Raw genomic sequence first — 20384 nt, 5'->3', positions numbered from 1 at the left:
CTAGTACTGAATTTTGTGAAAGTTCAAATAAGGAGTTACTCATTGACCTTACCTCATCTACCTCCCAGCAGCTTGTCTCAATACTGTTGACTTTGGGTACTTGCCTAGAACACAAGGACTTTATTTTAATTTTACACTGATACTCTAATGGGAAGCTAATGAGAAAGAACTGACTGCCCATAGCCTTTAAGGCTGGGGTTAGGAGGCAGGTCGGGGTTGATTCCTATAATCTTAGAAGATAATGTTTTTATTCCTGCTTGACAACTTGATTCAAACTAAAATCATCCTGCTACTTTCTGACCTGAGTGCACTATTTTCCTTTTTCACTAGCTACAGGATAAATCAAGCCAGGATCCAGGGGCATGTGCCAGGTTTGGAGGCCACGCATGGGGCCATTCCAGGCAGCACTGTGGGCTAAACCCAAAGCATCAGCCAGCAATAATTGCTAGAAACAAACTGAAAAGAGCAGGACAGGCTGTTGCCTTCCAAGGTAATCTCTATTAAGCATCCTGACCAGAAATAAGAGGAAGAAGCAGAGAACCCCTCAGACCCTGAGGGAGAAAATGAAGCGATTGTTGCAAGAGTCAGAGGAAGAAATCATGGTTACCTTGGAACCCTCCTCCAGGCTTTCCCCAGATAAGGCTAAGACAGAGACCATGTGTAGCACCAAGAGCAAATCCTCTGGCCCTGCTGGATCCTTACCAGAGGACAACTCCCTGCCCCCATGCTGTGGGTCAGCAGCCTTAGCCATTGGTGGAGATAGAGATGGGGACCTGGCCCAGCTTTGCAGCTTTGGGCAGCAGAACAACAGCCAGCGTTCTCTGGGCTCCACTGCCTATGTTTCAGGGTCTGGTTCTCAGGATCCCTCATCTGTCAGCATAACCACAAGCTGTCATGAGCTCCCAGAGGGGAACCAAGCCAAGACCCTTTTGTCCAGAGGCCATGGCCAAGGCTGTAGCCGTGAACAGCGGGAACCTTTGGGGGATGTAGTAGAATACATCATCAGAGAGCTGCAAGGCATCAGCCGTCTCCAGACTGAGATTGCTGAGCTGCGGCAGCACTTGAGCCAAGTCCGGGGCTCCGTGGATGAAGTCTCTAGCTGTGTAGACTCAGTACTGAGTGAAATAGAAGGCTTACAGGTGAGCAGCTGTTCCCTGGCCAAGGTGTGTGAGGGGGAAAAGGCCCAGGAACCCCATGTGGATGGACCCAGTGAGGAAGCCGTTCTATATTTGTATGGCCTTCCTGAACAAGATGGAGAAAATACTATGGAACTGGTGGAAAGCTTTCTAGCCAAGCACCTTTGCGTTAATGGCATGCAGTGCAACAGGTACATTAAAAAGGCTTACAGGGCAGGCACATCCCCTTCCCCTAGACCCACTGTTGTGAAGCTTGCCCATCTAGAGCATAGAGACTTCATCTTGCAGAAATCCATCCTCTTGCAGAATATGGGAGTCCGAATTGCCACCAGAGAAGAACCAAGCTGCCCACAGGCTTATAAGAATCCCCAAAAGGAGTCTATATCATTTTTTCAACAACAACATCAGGATTATAGTCGGACTTCTTTAAACCAGGATGAACCAGTTCTTCAGATGGAAACAGGGGACAGGGGACCCATAACAGGAACATATCAGATGAAGGCCCAGGATCAACATAGAGAGCACCAGGCCCCTGAGCAGCAAGGCCCTTGCTTTCTGCTCCAGAACAATTTATCAAAGGAAAGTGATGTGCCCAAGCTAGGGGATGAAATAAAAGGAACATCAAGAACATCTCAAGTTATCAGTGGCAGCTGTGATGAACTGTCAGAGAAAAAGCCTTCTCTGTCTACCCCCCATCAATTTGAGGAACCTGCCGTAGTATTAATCTCAAAAGAGGAGGATTCTGGGAAGTTGCAGTTTTTCAAACAGTACAGCCACAAAGGTGAAGCATATAAAGTAGGAAAACCAGAAAATGACTGCCACGATAAAAGTGAGGCCAGCAGCTGCCTGTCACTGTCTGGGTTGCTGAAGACAGAGAGAATAAACACGGAGGACAAGCTCCTGGGCTGTGAAGCTGGGCTCAATATTCTGAGCTCAAAGGAACTAGAAGACCTTTTGGCAGACAAGTCCAGAAGGCTTGCAGCTCTGAGCTGCGACAGCATGATGGAGGAAATTATCATAGGGCCTGAGACTTTCAGTGACATGATTCATATTGACCTGAATGAAGAGGAGGAGTGTGCTGCTCACGTCCTTAAGGATGTCTTTGACAAGTCCTCTTGTGTTCTGGGTGGCTCTCAGGAGGATGAGGATGTGGAAATCAAGTTTTATACAAGTAAACTGGGCCGAGCAATTCACCACTTTCGTTCTGCTCTGCAGGGTGTGTTTCAGAAGCTGGAGAACAGTGGGTCCATCAGTCCTGAGGACCTGGAAAGCAATGAGAGTGGTTCCCAGTCAGAGAACAGTGATCGACTTCTTGGGACAGTGAGTTCAGGGGGTGCCCAGGATTGCTCGCTGGAGAGTCCTGGGAGTCAGGGGAGTGAAAGCTTGCTCAGTGTGGTCTCTGGTGGAGTTGGCATCTCCACACAGGGAGAGCAAACCCCTCAGGATCCAAGCAACTTCTCTCTTGCTTCTAATAACTCATTGCCAAGTTTTGCTCTGGCTCCATGTCTGGGAAGTGAGACTTGTTCCAGGCCTGAATCTCCCAAACAGGGCAGACTGAGCCTAGAGCAAGTGTGTACAGAGACTGTTTATCTCAACAAGTGCATCAACAATTTTAAGAATGTTCTAAGAGAGAAAAGACTAAGGCAGAAAAATCTTTTGCACGAGCTAGTACAGAAGGCAAACCGTCTCTCAGTAGAAGACATGCACTCAGGTATTCTGAGTCCCTATTTAACAGGGTCCCAGCTGGCTAAAGTATGGCCTCCATCTGGCCAGCATGAGACCTGGTGTGGTGGCAAGTTTAATAAGGTGTTGATTGATGTCCATAGCTTGAATCAGGCTAAATTACTCAAGTAGAGAGCTTAAGCTAATCCTGTGGGAATTGGAGTGAAAGAGGGTTCTCAAGCAAGAGGAAGCTGTCCTTAGGGAGCTTCCAATCTCTTGTTGGGTTGCTATACCTGTTCAAAAGAGGGAGGAGCGTCTGGAGCGGAAGTAGTTTGCAGCTGCAGAGCTTTTAGGATATCAGATGTAAAGAAGGGGTGGGAGTGAGAGGCAGAAGTTGGGGATGAGACATACTTGCTCACAGGCACTAGGATGGCTGAGAAAGAATCCTGTGTTGCATTTAAAAATTCTTCTCCATGGGTTTTTTGCTGAGATAAGATTGCCATTTCCCCGGTAGCTAATGAGGCTTCTCTCACAGGCCTCTGTGGGAATTTCCCCTACCCCATCCTGTCTCTTCCTAGTACCTGACTTGCTGACACAGAACCTTATTTCTGATTTGGGGCATCCAGGAGCTACTTATAGTGCTGACCTAGCCCTAGAGCCCAGCATTGCCCTCCACCAGTCTTACTCCCTTTCTTCCATCTCCCCCTAAAAGCTGTTCACCTGAGAGCTGGCAAATGGAATGTTTTTTGACTACAAGAAGTAAGAGAACATTTTTCTAGGCAGTATGGAGATATGTAGCTTTAAAATTACTCCTCCCAATCAAAATTAAATTTATCCAAAGAGCATATGCTATATTCATCCAGTTGTAAATTTAAATGGGGTTGTCCTCTTATGCATGTAACCTGATTAATCTTCCTAAGGCAACATCTAAATTATGAGGCATATTGTATTGGCAAAGGTGTGAGGGAATATGCACTTGTACATTGCTGGTGGGATGGGAGTATAAATTGGCATAATCTCTAAGGAAGGCAATTGGCAAAATTTATCAAAATTACAAATATATATACCCTTTAAGTCCTCAACACCATTTATAGGAATGTATCCTGCAGACATATTTTCACATGTGGAAGTGACATATGTACAAGGCTATTTTTGAAGCATTGCTTTTAATAGCAAAAATTAAAAATAACCTAAACATTCATTAGGAAATACTGGTTAAATAAATTATTGACATGTCCAAACAATGGGATATAGTACTGTGTAGCTATAAAAAGAATGAGGTAGCTCTCCTGAAATGGATAGTTATCTAAGATATATTGACATACAAAAAAAAAAAAACAAAGTGCAGAGCAGTATGTATAAGATGCTTTCATTTGTATAAAAAGAGGGAAAAATACAATACACATACTTATAATGTCTGCTTGTATGTGTATAGAATATCTAATGAAAGATATGTAAGAAACAGGTACATTGTTGCCCATGGGGAAATGTATTAGGTGAACTAATGGGATGGGAGGGAGATTTTTCTCTGTGTGCCTTCTTTTAATTTTTAGAATTTGAATCATATGAATATAATACTAAGCCATAAAGTTACATTTAAAAATGAAAATTATGTCATTCTCTTTTCAAATTTCCCTAGAGCTCCTTCTTAGAACTTATCAAAAAGAGTCTAAATTCCTTCACTTTGCATCCAGGGTCACTGCAATTCGTCTCTAGTTTGTATTTCCAGGCTTATCTCCCTTTGTCCCACCATAAGTTTTTCAAAAGGAAGATTTGCTGTCATACAAATTTGCCTTGCACTTTCTGTTCTTAGCATATTCATATATACATGCTTCCTTCTAACATAAAATGCTGTTTGCCATTTCAACCTAGCAGAATTTACCTATTCTTCAACATATATCACCTCTTCCAGGAAGCTTTCTGAGGCAGTAGTTCCTCAGCTGTAAGGGATTTCTCTCTCTTCATAACTTTGCAGTCTCTTTTTCTTCTTCCCAGGCACTGAGAAATTATTTCAGTACAGCAACAATAGAAACAACAAATATCAAAGCAATACTTCTTACAAACTCTTTAAATATTGGTGGAGTTGATGTTAGCATGAGCACCAATGACGAGGACACTTGTGTCTGACTCTTCAGCTTGCAGAGTTTCCTTTCTGGGCTGCATCCTTCTAGGCAGTGCAGAAACTTGTGGCGCCCTGGTAGGCAGGTGGTAGTAGCAGCAGTCGTGATGAATAGAAGGTTTTCTAAAGCACCAATAAGAAAGCAAGCCACAGTTCTGGGTCCTATCCAAGACTCTGTCTGGCCTGAGGGCTGCAGAAAGAATCATGGACAGGGTGCTCCAGCACTCCTATGCATAGAGCAGGACAAACACACAGGCCAGACTCTCACCAAATAGACTTCATTGGAGCAGTCCCTTAACCTAGTAAACCGATTCAGTATCACAGAGACTACCAGCATAACGAAGCATTTGAAAACTCTGCTTTCTTTATGGTTCTGCCTGAGATCTTTTAGGGCCTAAACTTACTAGTTGTAGCTTATGATTAATTTGAGTTAGTTTTCATCTTTTTTTTCTTGGTATGTGCCAGGTACTGTTTTAAGTACTCTCAGGTATATTGTATAAAATTCAATTCTTTTATTCCTGTCACTCCACCAAAATAGCTTTGGTCAGGGCCATTAGATGTCCATCATATTGCCAAAGTAATGGTTCATTTTCAGTCTTCTTTTTATCAGTCAACAATTTGACACAGTTGATAATCACTTCCCTCTTTTTATTATAACAGCTTTATTGAGTTATAATACATGTGCCATAAAATTCACCTTAAAGTCACTTAAAAGTATAGAATCGAATGTTTTTTACTTTATTCACAGTTATGCAGACATCACCACTATCTAATTTCACAACATTTCCATCACCCCATAAGAAACCTCTTACCCATTGGCAGTCACTCGCCAATTCTCTTTGCCCCCCAGCCTCTGGCAACCATTAATTTACTTCCTGTTTCTATGAATTTACCTATTATGGATATTTCATATAAATGGATTTATAAAATATGTGCCCTTTTGAGTCTGGCATAATGTTTTTAAGGATGTTGTAGCATGTGTCAGTACTTCATTTCTTTTTCTGGCTGAACAATATTTATTGATGGATTTTTTTTTTTTTGAGACGGAGTCTCACTCTGTCGCCCAGGCTGGATTGCAGTGGCCTGATCTCCACTCACTGCAAGCTCGGCCTCCCGGGTTCACGCCATTCTCCTGCCTCAGCCTCCCGAGTAGCTGGGACTACAGGTGCCCGCCACCTCGCCTGGCTAGTTTTTTGTATTTTTTAGTAGAGACGGGGGTTTCACCGTGTTAGCCAGGATGGTCTCGATCTCCTGACCTCATGATCTGCCCGTCTCGGCCTCCCAGAGTGCTGGGATTACAGGCTTGAGCCACTGCGCCTGGCCGATGGATTTTTTTTTAATCCATCAGTTTGTGGACATTTGAGTTATTGCTACCACTTCTTGCCTATTATGAATAATGCTGCTATGAACATTTGTATACAAGTTTTTCTATGGAACTATATTTTCAGTTCTCTTGGGTATTTACCTAGAAGTAAAATTGCTGGGTCATATGGTAATTCTGTTTACCATTTGAGGAACTGCCAGACTGTTTTTCAAAGTACTGTACTATTTACATTCCCACCCGTAACAGATGAAGGTTCTAATTTCTCTACATCTTTGGCAACACTTGTTATTATCTTTTTTATTATAGCCATCCTAGTGGATGCATATGAAGTGGTATCTCATTGTGGTTTTGATTTGTGTTTCTCTAGTGACTAATGATGTTGAACATCTTTTCATGTGCTCATTGGCCATTTTTCTGTCTTCTTTGGAGTAATGTCTATTTAAGCCTTTGCCCACTTTTAAATTGAGTTTTCTTTCCTTTTGTTTGTGAGCTGTAATAATTATTTATATATTCTGGATATAAGTCCCTTATCAGATATATTATTTGTAAATATTTTTTCTCATTCTGTGGGTTGTCTTTTCACTTTCTTAACAGTGTCCTTTGAAGCATACATTTTTTTATTGTTTTGTTTTTTCAAAAATCCTGTTGGCCAGTTCTGGTGGCTCAGGTCTGTAATCCCAGCACTTTGGGAGGCCAAAGCGAGAGGATCACTTGAGCTCAGAAATTTGAGGCCAGCCTGGCCAACATAGTGAGACCTTGTCTTTACTAAAAATCAAAAAACAATTTTTTGTGCTAAAATATACATAACATAAAATTTATTATTTAAACCATATTTTTTTCTGAATGTTATGTGAAACATTTTAACCATTTAAAAATGTATAGTTCCATAACATCAAGTACTTTCATATTGTTCTGCAACCATCACTACTGTTCATCTCCAGAATGCTTCTCATCTTGCAAAGCTGAAACTCTGTACCTATTAAATAATAACTCCTCACCCCATCTCACCCCAGTCCCTGGTAACTGCCACTCTACTTTCTGTCTCTATGAATTTGATTACTCTAAGTACCTCATGTAAGTGGAATCAAATAACATTTGTCCTTTTTTGACTGGCTTATTCCACTTAGCATAATGTCCTCAAGGTTCATCCATGTTGTAATGTGTCAGAATTTCACTCCTTTTTAAGGCTGCATTGTATCCCATTGTACACATATATCACATTTTATTTGTTCACTCATTGGGACACACATTGCTCCACCTTTTGGCTGTTGTAAACAATGCTGTTCTAAACAGGGGTGTACAAATATCTTTTTGAGTCCCTGCTTTGTTATCTTTTGGCTATGTACCCCAAAGTGAATTGATCGAATTATATGGTAATTCTAATTTTTTGAAGAATCCCCATACCATTTTCCATAGTGGCTGCACTGTTTTATATTCCCACCATCAGGGCACAAGGGTTCCTTCCAATTTCCTACATTTTCTTCAACACTTGTTATTTTCTGTTTTTTTTTTTTTTTTTTTTTAAGTAATAGCCATTGTAATGAGTATGAAGTAGAGCACAAAAGTTTTAAATTTTGATGAAGTGCAATTTATCCATGTTTTTCTTGTTTTGATTGTGCTCTTGGTGTCATAGCTGAGATATCATTGGTTAATCTGAAGTCTGAAAGATTTGCTTCTATGTTTTTTTTTAAGAGTTTTGCTTTGTTTTTTTTTGAGACGGAGTTTCGCTCTGTCGCCCAGGCTGGAATGCAGTGGCGTGATCTTGGCTCACAGCAACCTCTACCTCCTGAGTTGGAACAATTCTTCTGCCTCAGCCTCCTGAGTAGAGTAGCTGGGATTACAGGCATCCACCACCAAGCCTGGTTAATTTTTTTTATTTTTAGTAGAGAGGAGGTTTCACCATGTTGGCCAGGCTGGTCTCGAACTCCTGAGATCTGAAGTGACCTTCCCGCCTTGGCTTCCCAAAGTTCTGGGATTACAGGCTTGAGCCACCGCACCCAGCCAGTTTTGAGTTAATTTTTGTGCATAGTATCAGGTAGGAGTATGCTTTATTCTTGTGCTTTATTCATATGCTTTATTCTTGTGCATATGGATATCTAGTTGTCCCAGAATGATTTGTTGAAAAGATTACTCTTTTTTCATTGAATACTCTTAGCACTCTTGTCAAAAATCAATGACTATAAATGTAAGAGTTTATGTCTGGACTCAATTTTATTCTATTGATATTCAGTCTGTCTTTGTGCTCAATTTCTTCTTTTTGAAACACTTTCTTCATTTGGCTTCCAGAACACCTCTCTGTCTTGGTTTCCCCCTTTCCCCCAACATTACTGGCCATTCCTTCTTAGTTATCTTTGCTCTTCCTCTCCCCAACCTTGTAGCATCCTAGGATCCAATCTTGACTTCCTATACTTACTTCCTAGATGATAATCTTTCAATCCCGTGAGTTTCATAAGCATTCCCAGGTTTACATCTCCAGCCCAGACATCTTCCATGAACACCAGACTCCAAATCCATCTAACACCTCCATATGGATGTAAAAAGGCATCTCATTTGACATATCCAAAACCAAACTCCTGATCCTTCTTCCCAAGCCTCTGCCAAACCTGCCTTTCCTATTGTCTTTCTTACCCATCAGTGGCATCTTTATTCTTGCAGCTACTCAGGCCCAATCCATAGAGTCATTCTTGACTCCCCCTTTTCTCTCACGCCTGTAATTCAGTCCATTAGTAAATTCCACTTCCTCCACCTTTAAAAAATATCTTGAATCTTGCCACTATTTCTACCTCCACGACTGTCATCTTTGTTTAAGCCACCATTTTCTCTCATCTAGATTACTGCAATGGTCTCACTAGTCTCCCTGCTTCTAGAATCTTGTTCCTCTACAGTCTGTTCTCAAAACAATCAGAGTAATCCTCATAGAGCATGAGTCAGGTTATATCACTTCTCTGCTCAATGATTTCCTGTCTCACTCAGAATAGACACCAGCATTCATACAAAGGTCTGTAGAGCCCTATTTGAACTGGTACTTTATTGCAAACTTGCTGTTTCTCCACACCAATTATGCTCTCACCTCAGGCATTGCATTTGCTATATGTTCTTCTGAAAATACTTTTTCCCAGAACTCCAAATGATGTCTTTACTAATTTCTTTCAAGTGTCTGCTTTGATACCACCTGTCAGTGAGGCCACCCTAACAACCTGTTTTTAGATTTTTAATAACAACTCTACCTCCATCGTCAGGGGGCATTATCTTTTTCCCTTATCTGAACTTTTCAGCAGAGTTCCTATCACATGTGACATAGTATATTGTTATTTCTTATGGAAAGCAGACCCTGGAACAAGAAGGCCTGTTATGAATTTTGGCTTTCCCACTTGCTGGCATCTTTCTTAACCTCTCTGATCTTCAATTTAATTATCAAAGAAGTGGAGGTAATAATGGTATTTACCCAGTGTGGAGTTGTGAGAAATAAATGAGCTTACCCAAATAAAATGCCAAATACAAAATAAGTGTTTGATTAGTATCAGCTACTATCATCATCTTCAACATTGTTTGTTATCTGCTCCTCTTACAAGAATAAAAGCCTCTCAGGATCAGGGAGTTTGTCTCATTTATTGCCACATCACCAGCACTGACTGAGGACAGTGCCTAGTGTGCACATTAGGTTCTTTTAAAATTTTTTTAGTTGAATTTTTTTTTTAAAGACAGAATCTCAGTCTGTCACCCTGGATGGAGTGCAGTGGAGTGATCAGAGCTCACTGCAGCCTTGATCTCCTGGGCTCAATGGATCCTCCCAACCCAGTCTCAAGTAGCTGCACTGCACATGCAGGCACATGCCACCACTATAGGCATATGCCACCACACCCAGCTGATTTTTTCATGTTTTGTAGAGATGAGGTCTCACTGTTACCCAGGTTGTTCTTGAACTCCTGGCCTCAAGTTATCCTTCCTCCTGCCTTAGTCTCCCAAAGTGTTGGGATTATAGGCATGAGCCACCATGACCAGCCCTTAGTATAATAGGTTCTTAAGAAATGAATCCTTGCAATAACCCTGAGAGGTAGTTGTTCTTATACCTATCTTTTTATAGGTAAGGAAATGTAGGCTCAAATAAGTTGAGCATCTCAAGTCTTTTGACTCTCAATAATGGAGTTAAGATTGTATTATTGGGTACACTGAGGGGAGGGCTGGGGAGGAGGAATGTCACTTCCTTATAAAATGGACCATCTGAAAGAGTGAGAGAGATCATTCTTAGGGGGTCAGGGGTTTTCCTGCAAAGCAGTTGTTTTGTAGACATTTATAACTTAACCTGCAAACAAATCTAAGTAGAAAAATCCTAAGACATTTTAGGGAGTTAGGAAGCACAGAAAGTTTTATTCTCAACAAGAAAATAATTGTTTTTTAATGTTTGTCCAATGGGTGGGGCAAACTGAAGAGCCTGTATAGCAGTTCCTCAGGGTCTGGAAATGGTACTGGCTACTGGTTAAGAGACTTATACCTTCTCTGGTTGGGCAGGTGACACTTCTTAGAATAGCTGTTGTTTTTAAATACTGAAAGTTATAGTTTTCTTTTACTACATACAAATGATAGGCGATGTGCTAAGCCCTCAGGCTACAAAGGCGAAATAATATATAATCCTTTTTTTCCTGAAGAAGTAGTATAAAGTGAGAAATAGTATAAAGGAAGATGTTTATACAGACATCTACAATATACGATACTACAAAACAGTATCAACGACATACTGTCTTAGAAGTATGGACATAGAATGGTGGAGACCGGGGCAGCTAGTGGAGAGGCACCTAATCCTACCTTGGGAAGGAAAGCAGATAAAGAAATTTCACAGAGTCATTAGTATTTGAACTAAGTCTTAAGGAATATGCCTGAGTCCACCCAGTAGGCTGAGTGTGGGAGGGAGGTGTGAAAAGTCTCAGATGTGATAGACAGTGTTCAGTAAGACTTGAATACAGGACACATGAGGAGTGGAAGGAAAGTAAGCTAGAACTGTAGGGAAAGTACAAATCTTGAAGCACTTTATGTGCTACAGTAAGCAACGGGGAGAACTGATGCAGTTAAGCAAAGAAAAAAATGCGATCAGAATTTTGAAATGGGAAATGTGGAGTATGGATTGGAGAGGAGCACAAGTCTAGTGGCAGAGAGGTCAGCTTGGAGTCTCCTGTTATAGTCCAGTTAAGAGAAGATGATAATGGCAGTGTGAAATGGAAAGGCAGGAGTGGATGCCAGAGATATTTAGGAGATGGAAGGTACAGAGCTGAGTGATTGGATAGGGACAGAGTGCAGAGAGGGAGAGATCCATTGTCTGGCTGGGGACAGGAGGAGAAGTTTAGAGATGGAAGATACAAGTTTAGTGTTTGGATATGTTGAATTTGAGCTAAGCATGCGATATCTAGGTGATACACACTAAACAGTGGTTAATGTGTTGTGATAAAGTAGGTATCTGAAGGTTAGGTATAACTCCTTTGAGAAGAGGAAGAAGGACCTGACTAATGGAATGGAGAAACTTATCAAGTGACACAGAGGGCCCAGTTGAAGTTAAAAATCTGCATCTATTTGCTCTGGTTCTCATCTGTACAATAGTGGGACTTGTCAAGGCATTATATGTTAAATACCATGAGAAGGATGAATGTAACTTAGGTGCACTAGGATGGCCTTATTAACTCTTGCTTGCGTGGGCATCAGAGAAGGCTTCCCAGAACTGTGCTTTGGAGGAAGAGTTAAATTTTCCTCTATAGAAAGGAGGTGTGAGATGCTATTTCAGGGTAATGGAACAGAATGAGTAAATAAATATGTGGGGTTTTGAGTATGTGACTTCTTTGTGAAACAAGACAGTTAGATTCTAGGAATGTATATGGGGTCAGGAAAGAGGCAGAGGAGAGGAATTTGGGGATTTGGGTCAGATCATGGAGAGCCTTGATAATTCTGTCAATGGATTGATTGGATTTTAGTCTTTAGGCATTATGGGGAGATCTGTGGGGAACAGAAGGACACAATCAACTTTGACATGGTTGTGGAATGTATTTAAGATAGTGGAGGGGGAGAGTACATTTCCATTTTGAGTCATGGGGTCAGTTAAAGGATTGCCTAATTTTCTTACTCAAAGGGAACACATTATCCTGGGGGGTTGGGATGTAGATATGGAAGAGATATTTCCCCATTCCAGGAAGTGTCTTTCTCATCTTTCCCACCTTCCTGGAGCTGTACTGTTTTGGAGGATTCCTGGTCAGCTAGTCCAGGACAGGTGACCCATTAAGTAGGCAGAAATAGCTTGAAAAATTGGGAACCTGTGAATTCGATTCTTGAATTCTTCCCTCTACTTGTGATGTAATATCAATGGGCCTTTAAAAGAGAAAAGAATGTGGTGGGGCACTAATGGACCAAGGTGGGTGGACTTTCCTTACAGAAAGAAGCCTGTTGGCCTATCCATGTATGGCCTAGAAGGCAGTGTAGACTCTGATGAATAGAAAAGGAGTAATCTTTATTTTTATCCTGTTATGGCTTTATTGGACCCTTCTGGAAATGTCAGTTTCCTTTAGAGTATTGTCCTGGGTTTGATAAATAATCAGATTTGGGATTGCAGTCATGGTTTTATCATCTAGATCACTGTGATTTCTATTAGGAAAGCAGCCAGTCAATGCCCCCAGGCCTGTAGCCATTCAGCATCCTGGTCCTGGACTTAACTCTAGGCCCTACCCTGGCCCAACTTAATTTTGGGTCTGAGAAACAGGCCAAAGCTCACTGGGTGAATGCGTGGCCAAGCCTGCATTGCAAAATGGAAAAGGCTCAGCCACCAGGGCCTTTGGAGTTTGAGGTCTTACACCAGATCTAGAATAAGCTCATGTGGCTTCTGAGGAAGGAAATCACTCTGTGCTCAGCCAGCTTAGATAGCCTGTTGGAGTGGTCCTTGGTAACAAAGCTGGTCTTGCAGCCTTGGCAGCCCTGACCCTTGATGCAGGCTACTTTGGAAAGGGGAAAAGGATGACTGGAACCCCTGGGTAGATTTTGTCCCTTGATTTAAGTAGCTCCAGGGATGTTCCAAACTAAAAAGTCTCGGCCAGCAAATACAGGTAGGAAGGATTCTGGAAGCCAGTCAGCTGGGCTCTGTGAACTGCCTAGTTGTCCGGAGGACCTCTCCCTCTCTTCCATGTCCGTTGGAGTTTAGCTGGCATTTTCTTTGGGTTCCTTACTTATAGGACTGAATCTACTAACCTTTCTGCCCTTTTTTTCTGCTCTTTCTCTCCTTGCAGAAGGAAAGCGAGGAGCCCTTCAGGTTGTGCCTATGACCCTTTGGGTCCTTTTTTGTCTATTTCCCTCCCCTCCTTCCCGAGCACTGTATGTGTGTGTGTATGTGTGTGTGTGTGTGTGTGTGTATGTACATGCACATGTGCGTGCATGATTTGCGCCTCTGAGCTTTGGCTCATGCAGTCTGTTTTTCTGAAAAGCAGTTTGTGTGCATGCTCCTTGCTTGTGTGTGCTCCTGCAGATATCCCTGGAGCACATTGTGAGAATGTGTGTGTACCAGCATGGATGTGCATTCAGTGTAGCATGTGTGTGCTTATACTTATACCCAGTTTGACTCTCCCAGACACTGATTACCCTCCTTTTCTCCTACTCTGCTCAGTGTGTGTCCATTTTCTACCTGTTGCTGCAAACTCTGGCATATGCTGTAAAACCTTGGCTGAGCCTAGCACGCATGTGTACTTTGTATTTGAGAGCAGGCTTTGCTGCAGGCATTTCATGCCTCTTGCCTGAGGCCCTAAGTGTGAAGGTACTTGTGCTCTGAACAGGCTTCCTGACCTCTCAGTTGAGCACAGGCTTCTGTAGACCTATTGTGTGGTTTCCCAAAACCATATGAATGCATAGTATACTAATGCCCTGTGCTTGCAGGCACTGGCTTTTGAAGACCATGAGGATTTGCTTTGCCTGTGATTTGGGCCATAGTAAACACTGTGAATCCTCCTCAGATGAGTTTCTGCAGATCACTGTATACTCTGAAGCTTGTGTTCTGAAGCCATAAGCCTAGGATCCATGCTCACCATGTGTTACCTTCAGACACAAGTTGTATGTGCTATGTGTGCAGGCTTTTGCAGACATATTGTTATCCCCTCTGAGCACAGGAAATGTGCATGATCTGAGCCAGGCTCTCAGAGACTTTTTGTGACTTTGTTTCCTTAAGCTCAGTGGTTTCTGGCAAATATCTCACTCTAAGTAGGAAATAAGAATCTGCTGAGTGTGGTGGCTATTGCCAGATGGAAGATAAGTTCCGGTTGGTAAGATCTGGGGACTTAGGGATTGGCTCCCCCACACTCAACCCTTACCCCTTCCATAAGCAACCAACCTTAGAAGACTTGCAGTTTTTCTGTTACTTCCCACCTACTGTTGTTTCTTCTATACTATCCTCATTGTCTTTTGCTTCAGCCACTTCTGGCTGCCTTTTGGACCTGGCCCTCCCATTACCAATATCATCCTACCTATAGAAAGGATAGGAGGCAGATGGGGTGGAATGGGGGCTCTGGGCAGTAGGGAGATAGGCTTGATTAAAACATAGACAACCTAAGAGGAGTCTTAAATCCAAAATTCATGTGAGCCTACTGCTGACCCAGGTAATTCTCCCTCACTTTTCTATCACCGTTAGCTCTGTCCTGTCTGTCCCTATTCTCCTTTGTATTGCCTCATTCTATCTATAACTTCTCCCCACTTTAGCTCTCCAAAACATCGCTCACTGTTCAAAGCTAAGCACCTTAATTTTGCCTCCCTTCTGGAGCTCATTTGCTCCAGGATAGTTAGGAGGCAGGGAAGTTGTTGGGGGTGGAAGAAAACAAGGAGGGGCAGGAAGCCCCAGACCTGTTAGCCTGAAAAAAGCATGTGCTATTGGATCTCTGGAGCACTCTGGCAGCTTTGGAACTCTCTGCATGCCGCTTGAAGGATTTGCTTTTGTTTATTTTGTTTTCTTTTGGTACAGAAACCTTTAAAAGGTGATTTTTGAACTGTTCCCTTCCTTGAATTATTTGGTGCCTCAAGTTTTGACTTCTCATTCTAGGGCCTATAGAATTAACTAGAATGATAATCCAAGTGTCTACCCTGGGTTCTGTTGTTATATAGAATTTATTAAATGGAGAGAATATATTCAGTGTCAGTGAGTCAGGGGTTCAAGGCACCCAAACTAAATCCAACCACAAAATGAGATAGGAATCCAGAGAGACCAGGTCTGACTCTGGGACATTAAGGGAGTTTAGGAACATAGCTGGAAGAAGACTGGACTGTATATGAAGGTGGTGTTTTGCTTTAGTGAGGCCTGGAAGCCTACATAGGCCCTTCTCCTGTGCTTGGTTTACTACTGTCTATACCAATGGCTCATATAAGAGTGATATGAGTTCTGCCATTCCAGTAGACTTTAGTCCTGGGACGTCAGTGAGCCAAAGCTCCCTTGTGTCCTATTCACCAAGGAGACAGGTATACCACTCATTTCGGCAGCCTGCTTATTGCCCTGGCTGATCAGGACATTGGTTTAGATGTCAGATAGGCTGTCACCACATGGTGAATGTGACTTACACTGCTCTGGGCTTGTATTCTACTGCTCACTGCTTGGGTTACAGGCAATCTCCCATCTTTCCCAGGATCTAACTTGTTTCCTATCTCTTTTTAAAGATTCCAGATGATGGTGACCCCTCTCTGCCTCAGTGGCTCCCAGAAGGGTAAGTGATTCCCTGCAAGATTTCTGTGGATTGTATTCAGTATCTCTTGACGCTTTTAGCTTTTCCCCTGAGAAGCAGGGGAAAGAGCTTCATAAGCTGCATCCTGGGGAAGGAAAAGGTTCCACTACAGGTTGGTTGCTTCTCTGAGGCAGAGGAGAGAACTCTGCTGATGGATTCCTCGGACGCAGAAGAGGGATCTTTGCAGAATGGTTATGCTGGGGCAGGGGAGGGAGCTTTGGGGCCTTCTCATCCTTGCCTCTATAACTTCTGGTCCATCTTTTCATAGTGGTGATACACTCTTTAGGTAGAGCAAAGAGGAAATTAGAAAAATATCTGCATTTGGAAACATGTTCTTTTCATTTCTTTTGTTTTTTAATTTTCGTGGGTGCATAGTAGTCTATGTGTGTGTGTCTACTTATGAGTTACATTAGATATTTTCATACAGGCATACAATGTGTAATACATCAGGGTAAATGGGGTATCCATCACTTCAAGCAGTTATCCTTTCTTTGTGTTACAATCCACTTATACTCTGTTATTTTAAAATGTGCAATAAATTGTTGACTGTAGTCACCCTGCTGTGCTATCAGATACTAGACATTATTCATTCAGTCCATTCCATTGTTGATGGTGTGGCTGATTAAGTTACTCCCTAGGCTTGGTCCTCTTCCAGCTGTTGTGAGTCATCTACTTATTCCATTCCACTGTAGTCAGGACATAAGTAACATCCCTTTCTGAGCTCTGTATGTTCTGTCTGTGCTTCTTGTTTGGGAGTTTCAGACCTATGTGATTGTACCAGAGTCATTTTAAGCTGCTCGATGTGTTATTAAAGAGAGAAGAGAGTTCAAGTACCTTCCCATTCCCCACTCCTTCCCACAAATATCACCAATTACTTATCTGTACCTTCCTTTTCCCTTTTTCCTACAAAGGCTTCTGACATCAGAATGTTCAGTAGTTGCTTCCTCTTGTGGCCAGGGAAGAAGAAAGATCAGGTAGATGATCTACTACATTTTTACATGCTCCTTTCCCTTGCAATTTATTGTCTTTAAAAAAAAAAAAATTTTTTTTAAACTTTTGTTTTAGGATCAGGGGTACATGTGCACGTTTGTTATATAGTTAAACTCGTGTCACAGGGATTTGTTGTACAGATTATTTCATCACCCAAGTACTATAATAATAGTTATTTTTTCTGCTCCTCTCCCTCCTCCTACCCTTCACCCTCAAGTAGGCCCGTGTCTGTTGTCACCCTCTTTGTGTCCATGTGTTCTCATGATTTAGCTCCCACTTACAAGAAAGAGCATGCAGTGTTTGGTTTTCTGTTCCTGCATTAGTTTGCCGAGAATAGTGGCCTCCAGCTCCAGCCATGTTCCTGCAAAGGACATGATCTCGTTCTTTTTTATGGCTGCATAGTATTCTGCGGTGTATATGTACCATATTTTCTTTATGCAGTCTGCCATTGATGGGCATTTAGCTTGATTCCATGTCTTTGCTATTGTGAATAATGCTGCAGTGAACATACTCATCCATCTGTCTTTATGGTAGAACACTTTATATTCCTTCTGGCATATACCCAATAATGGGATTGCTGAGTCGAATGGTGGTTCTGTTTTAGTTTTTTGAGGAATCGCCACACTGCTTTCCACAATGGTTGAACTAATTTTACACTCCTACCAACAGTGTATAAGTGTTCTCTTTTCTCTGCAGTTTTGTCAGCATCAGTTTTTTTTTTTTTTTAGTTTGTCTTTTAATCAAGGATGAATCATTGAATGAGCTACTGCCTTTTATTGAAAGATTGTTTATGTTTAAAAAAAATTTATTGGCTTAAGAGATACATATTGTAGTTTCTGGAATTAGCTACAAAGTTGTGGCACCAGTTGCTTCAATGATCTTTAGGTTTTTTTTCTTCTAATAATTGTAAACTACATACATGTCAATGGGACATATCCAGACTATTTTTAAATGTAGCCATGCAGTAGTTTTCTAAATAATTCCCTATTGTCTTTCTTCCTTTTGTTTCACCTTAGTCCTTAGAAGCTGTCCTAAGTATAGAACTTCCCTCAGTCTGGTAATCTCATTAAAAGCAAAGCTCACTGCCTGTGTTCAGGGAGCTAGTTTATTAGAAATCAGCATATTGAATGGCCTGTTTCAACTTCTGGACTTGACCCAATTTGTGGTTCCATTCTTTGCCTAGATAGCTACAAGTACCTACTTTTTCTATTGGAATATTTCTGTCTTTAGACCAGCCGTGGTATACAGCCCAGCTACCCAACTTTCCCAACCTCTTTCCTCTCATTAAAACCAAGTATATGAGTTCTTTTCATTAAGGCCAGAGAGGTTTTTGTTGCTCATTCATCTCATTTTATAGAAGTATCACCAAGGCCTAAAGTGAAGAAGGAATTCTGGGAGAAGACATAGTACATTAATAGAAGAACTGGAGTTAAAATCCAGGTTATCTCAGTGTAATTTCTTTTGGGTACATTTTCTGTTTTTATTGCATATTGTGATAAAAGAACAATAAAATTAATCAGTATAGAAAAGGTATAAAAGTTTTAGAAATGTTCAGCTGCTGTAGCTGTAATTTTTCCCCAGGCTCTATTGATGTGTCCATAGGGCTAGGCCACACTTACAGAGTCCCTTTGCTGTTTCCTTCCTAAATCGTGTTTTGTTTTGTTTTTCTTCCCTTAAGTGGTCTTTTGGAAGTCTCCCATACCACCTCCCCTGCTTCCACTTGATTATGAGGGCTCCTTTCTCCATGGAGAAGGCTTTTCTTCAGGAGGCCTAGGTAGACAGAACTGGTGACTCTTTTACTCTTGAATGGAGATGGTGTCCTTCTGTGTGCCATTATCTGGTAGTCTTACTCACCTAGACTGTTGCCATAGAGCCACCCTGTGGGTTCTGTTCTAGCACAGGCTTGGCAAGACTTATCTTTGAGGAGCAGTGTCTTTGCCTTGAGTTTGGGGAGAAGCCCTCTTGAGTGCCAATTACTACCTTGCCTTATGGAGCACAAAAGTGCCTTCAAATAAACCGAAATGCCTTGAACTATCACTGTGGGATAAAAGAGGCTCAGTCCTCAGCTGAAACTGTAAAAGACACTGAGGGGTACTGTGAGAACAGATTCTGTTGCTCACTCTTCCATGGCTTTATTTCCCTGACTTTCTGTCTTCCCTTCCCATCTCAAAGGCACATGATAGAGGTCAGTTCATCTTCCTCTGGGGAGAGGGAGAGCAAGGTGAATGGAATACTGAACACCAGTTAACTCAAAGCAAGACTGAAGGTCCTGATATATTTCCTTCTCTCCTCAGGCCAGCCGGAGGGCTCTATGGCATTGACAGCATGCCAGATTTACGCAGAAAGAAGCCACTGCCACTTGTCAGTGATCTGGTGAGTGAAGACTCTTGTGCAGGCATAGGCAGTAGCCTTGGGGTATCCCCCATTGGGCCTTGACAAGCTGTCAGGATTGGAAGTCGTCCATTTAATGACTCAAATTGGTCTGATGATCAACCATTTAAAGCCTTCTGAGACTTAGCAATGGCTTCACAGGGACTGTGTTCTACCTCACTCCCTAGTCAGAGTCCTGAATTTATTAGCTCAAGCTCCTATCTGGAATATTTGTGGCTTGGGCTCTCAAAGTTAGGATTTTGTGTCTTCCTGTAGGCATCTAGCTCTTACAGGTATCTCTACAGCCTTCTTTGATGACCTGTAATGGAAACTGCCTCCAGCCCTTGACCTAGATCATTGAGCTTGGTATGGGATGAGCATGACTGGAGCTTGATGCCTTCTTGGGAGTCAAGCAAAAGTTCTTCTCAAGACATAGGCTTTCAAGACTATCTCTGTAACCTAGTGTCAGGCGCTGAGAGGCAATGATAAAAATTTGTGGAATTGAATTGAAACAGGCTTAAGAGTTAAAGCTGATCCCAGGGCCTCCATCCCATCCTCCCAGGATGACCAGAAGCCCCATTCTGGGTCATACCTTGTGAGGCACAAACAGCCCAAGGAATTTTCTGTAGCCTTGTGGGTAGTTGGGGGTGAAGTGAGGTCCAGGCTCTCTCAGAGCTCTAAAGCCAGAAATAGGGTGTAAGGGTTCAGTTAAACATGAACCCTTTTCCCTTATTACCATTTTCTGTTTCTGTTTTTCCTTTTTGCTCTCTATTCTATCTATTGTTTTTCCTATCCACTTCTCTTCCCTCTTCCCCATTTCCTGCTCCACTAGTTTCTCCCTCCTTAGTTGACTGAATGAAAGTATCATCTGCGATTTTCTCTTCATCATTTTTCTTCCCTTCCATTATTTCTTTTTTTTTTGAGACGGAGTCTCACTCTGTCACCCAGGCTGGAGTGTAGTGGCCGGATCCTGGCTTACTGCAAGCTCCGCCTCCTGCGTTCACACCATTCTCCTGCCTCAGCCTCCCGAGTAGCTGGGACTACAGGCGCCTGCCACCTCG

The 20384-nt window shown here is 42.2% G+C and overlaps 1 protein-coding gene across 2 annotated transcripts in view; it reads left to right on the top strand.

The window, feature by feature from the left end:
* The window catches only part of UNC13B (unc-13 homolog B (C. elegans)), a 234659-nt gene that overhangs the window by 181953 nt on the left and 32322 nt on the right, over positions 1–20384 (top strand). For both annotated transcript variants that reach the window (XM_011950473.1, XM_011950472.1), the window contains exons 11-12: positions 15899–15945; positions 19248–19326. In XM_011950473.1, coding sequence (XP_011805863.1) covers positions 15899–15945; positions 19248–19326 — 126 coding nt within the window. The remainder of the gene's footprint in view (positions 1–15898; positions 15946–19247; positions 19327–20384) is intronic.

Source organism: Colobus angolensis, unplaced genomic scaffold, assembly GCF_000951035.1.
Source record: "Colobus angolensis palliatus isolate OR3802 unplaced genomic scaffold, Cang.pa_1.0 Scaffold308, whole genome shotgun sequence".
In the NCBI taxonomy this organism is placed as follows: domain Eukaryota; kingdom Metazoa; phylum Chordata; class Mammalia; order Primates; family Cercopithecidae; genus Colobus; species Colobus angolensis.
This window is presented reverse-complemented; position numbering and strand designations above follow the sequence as displayed.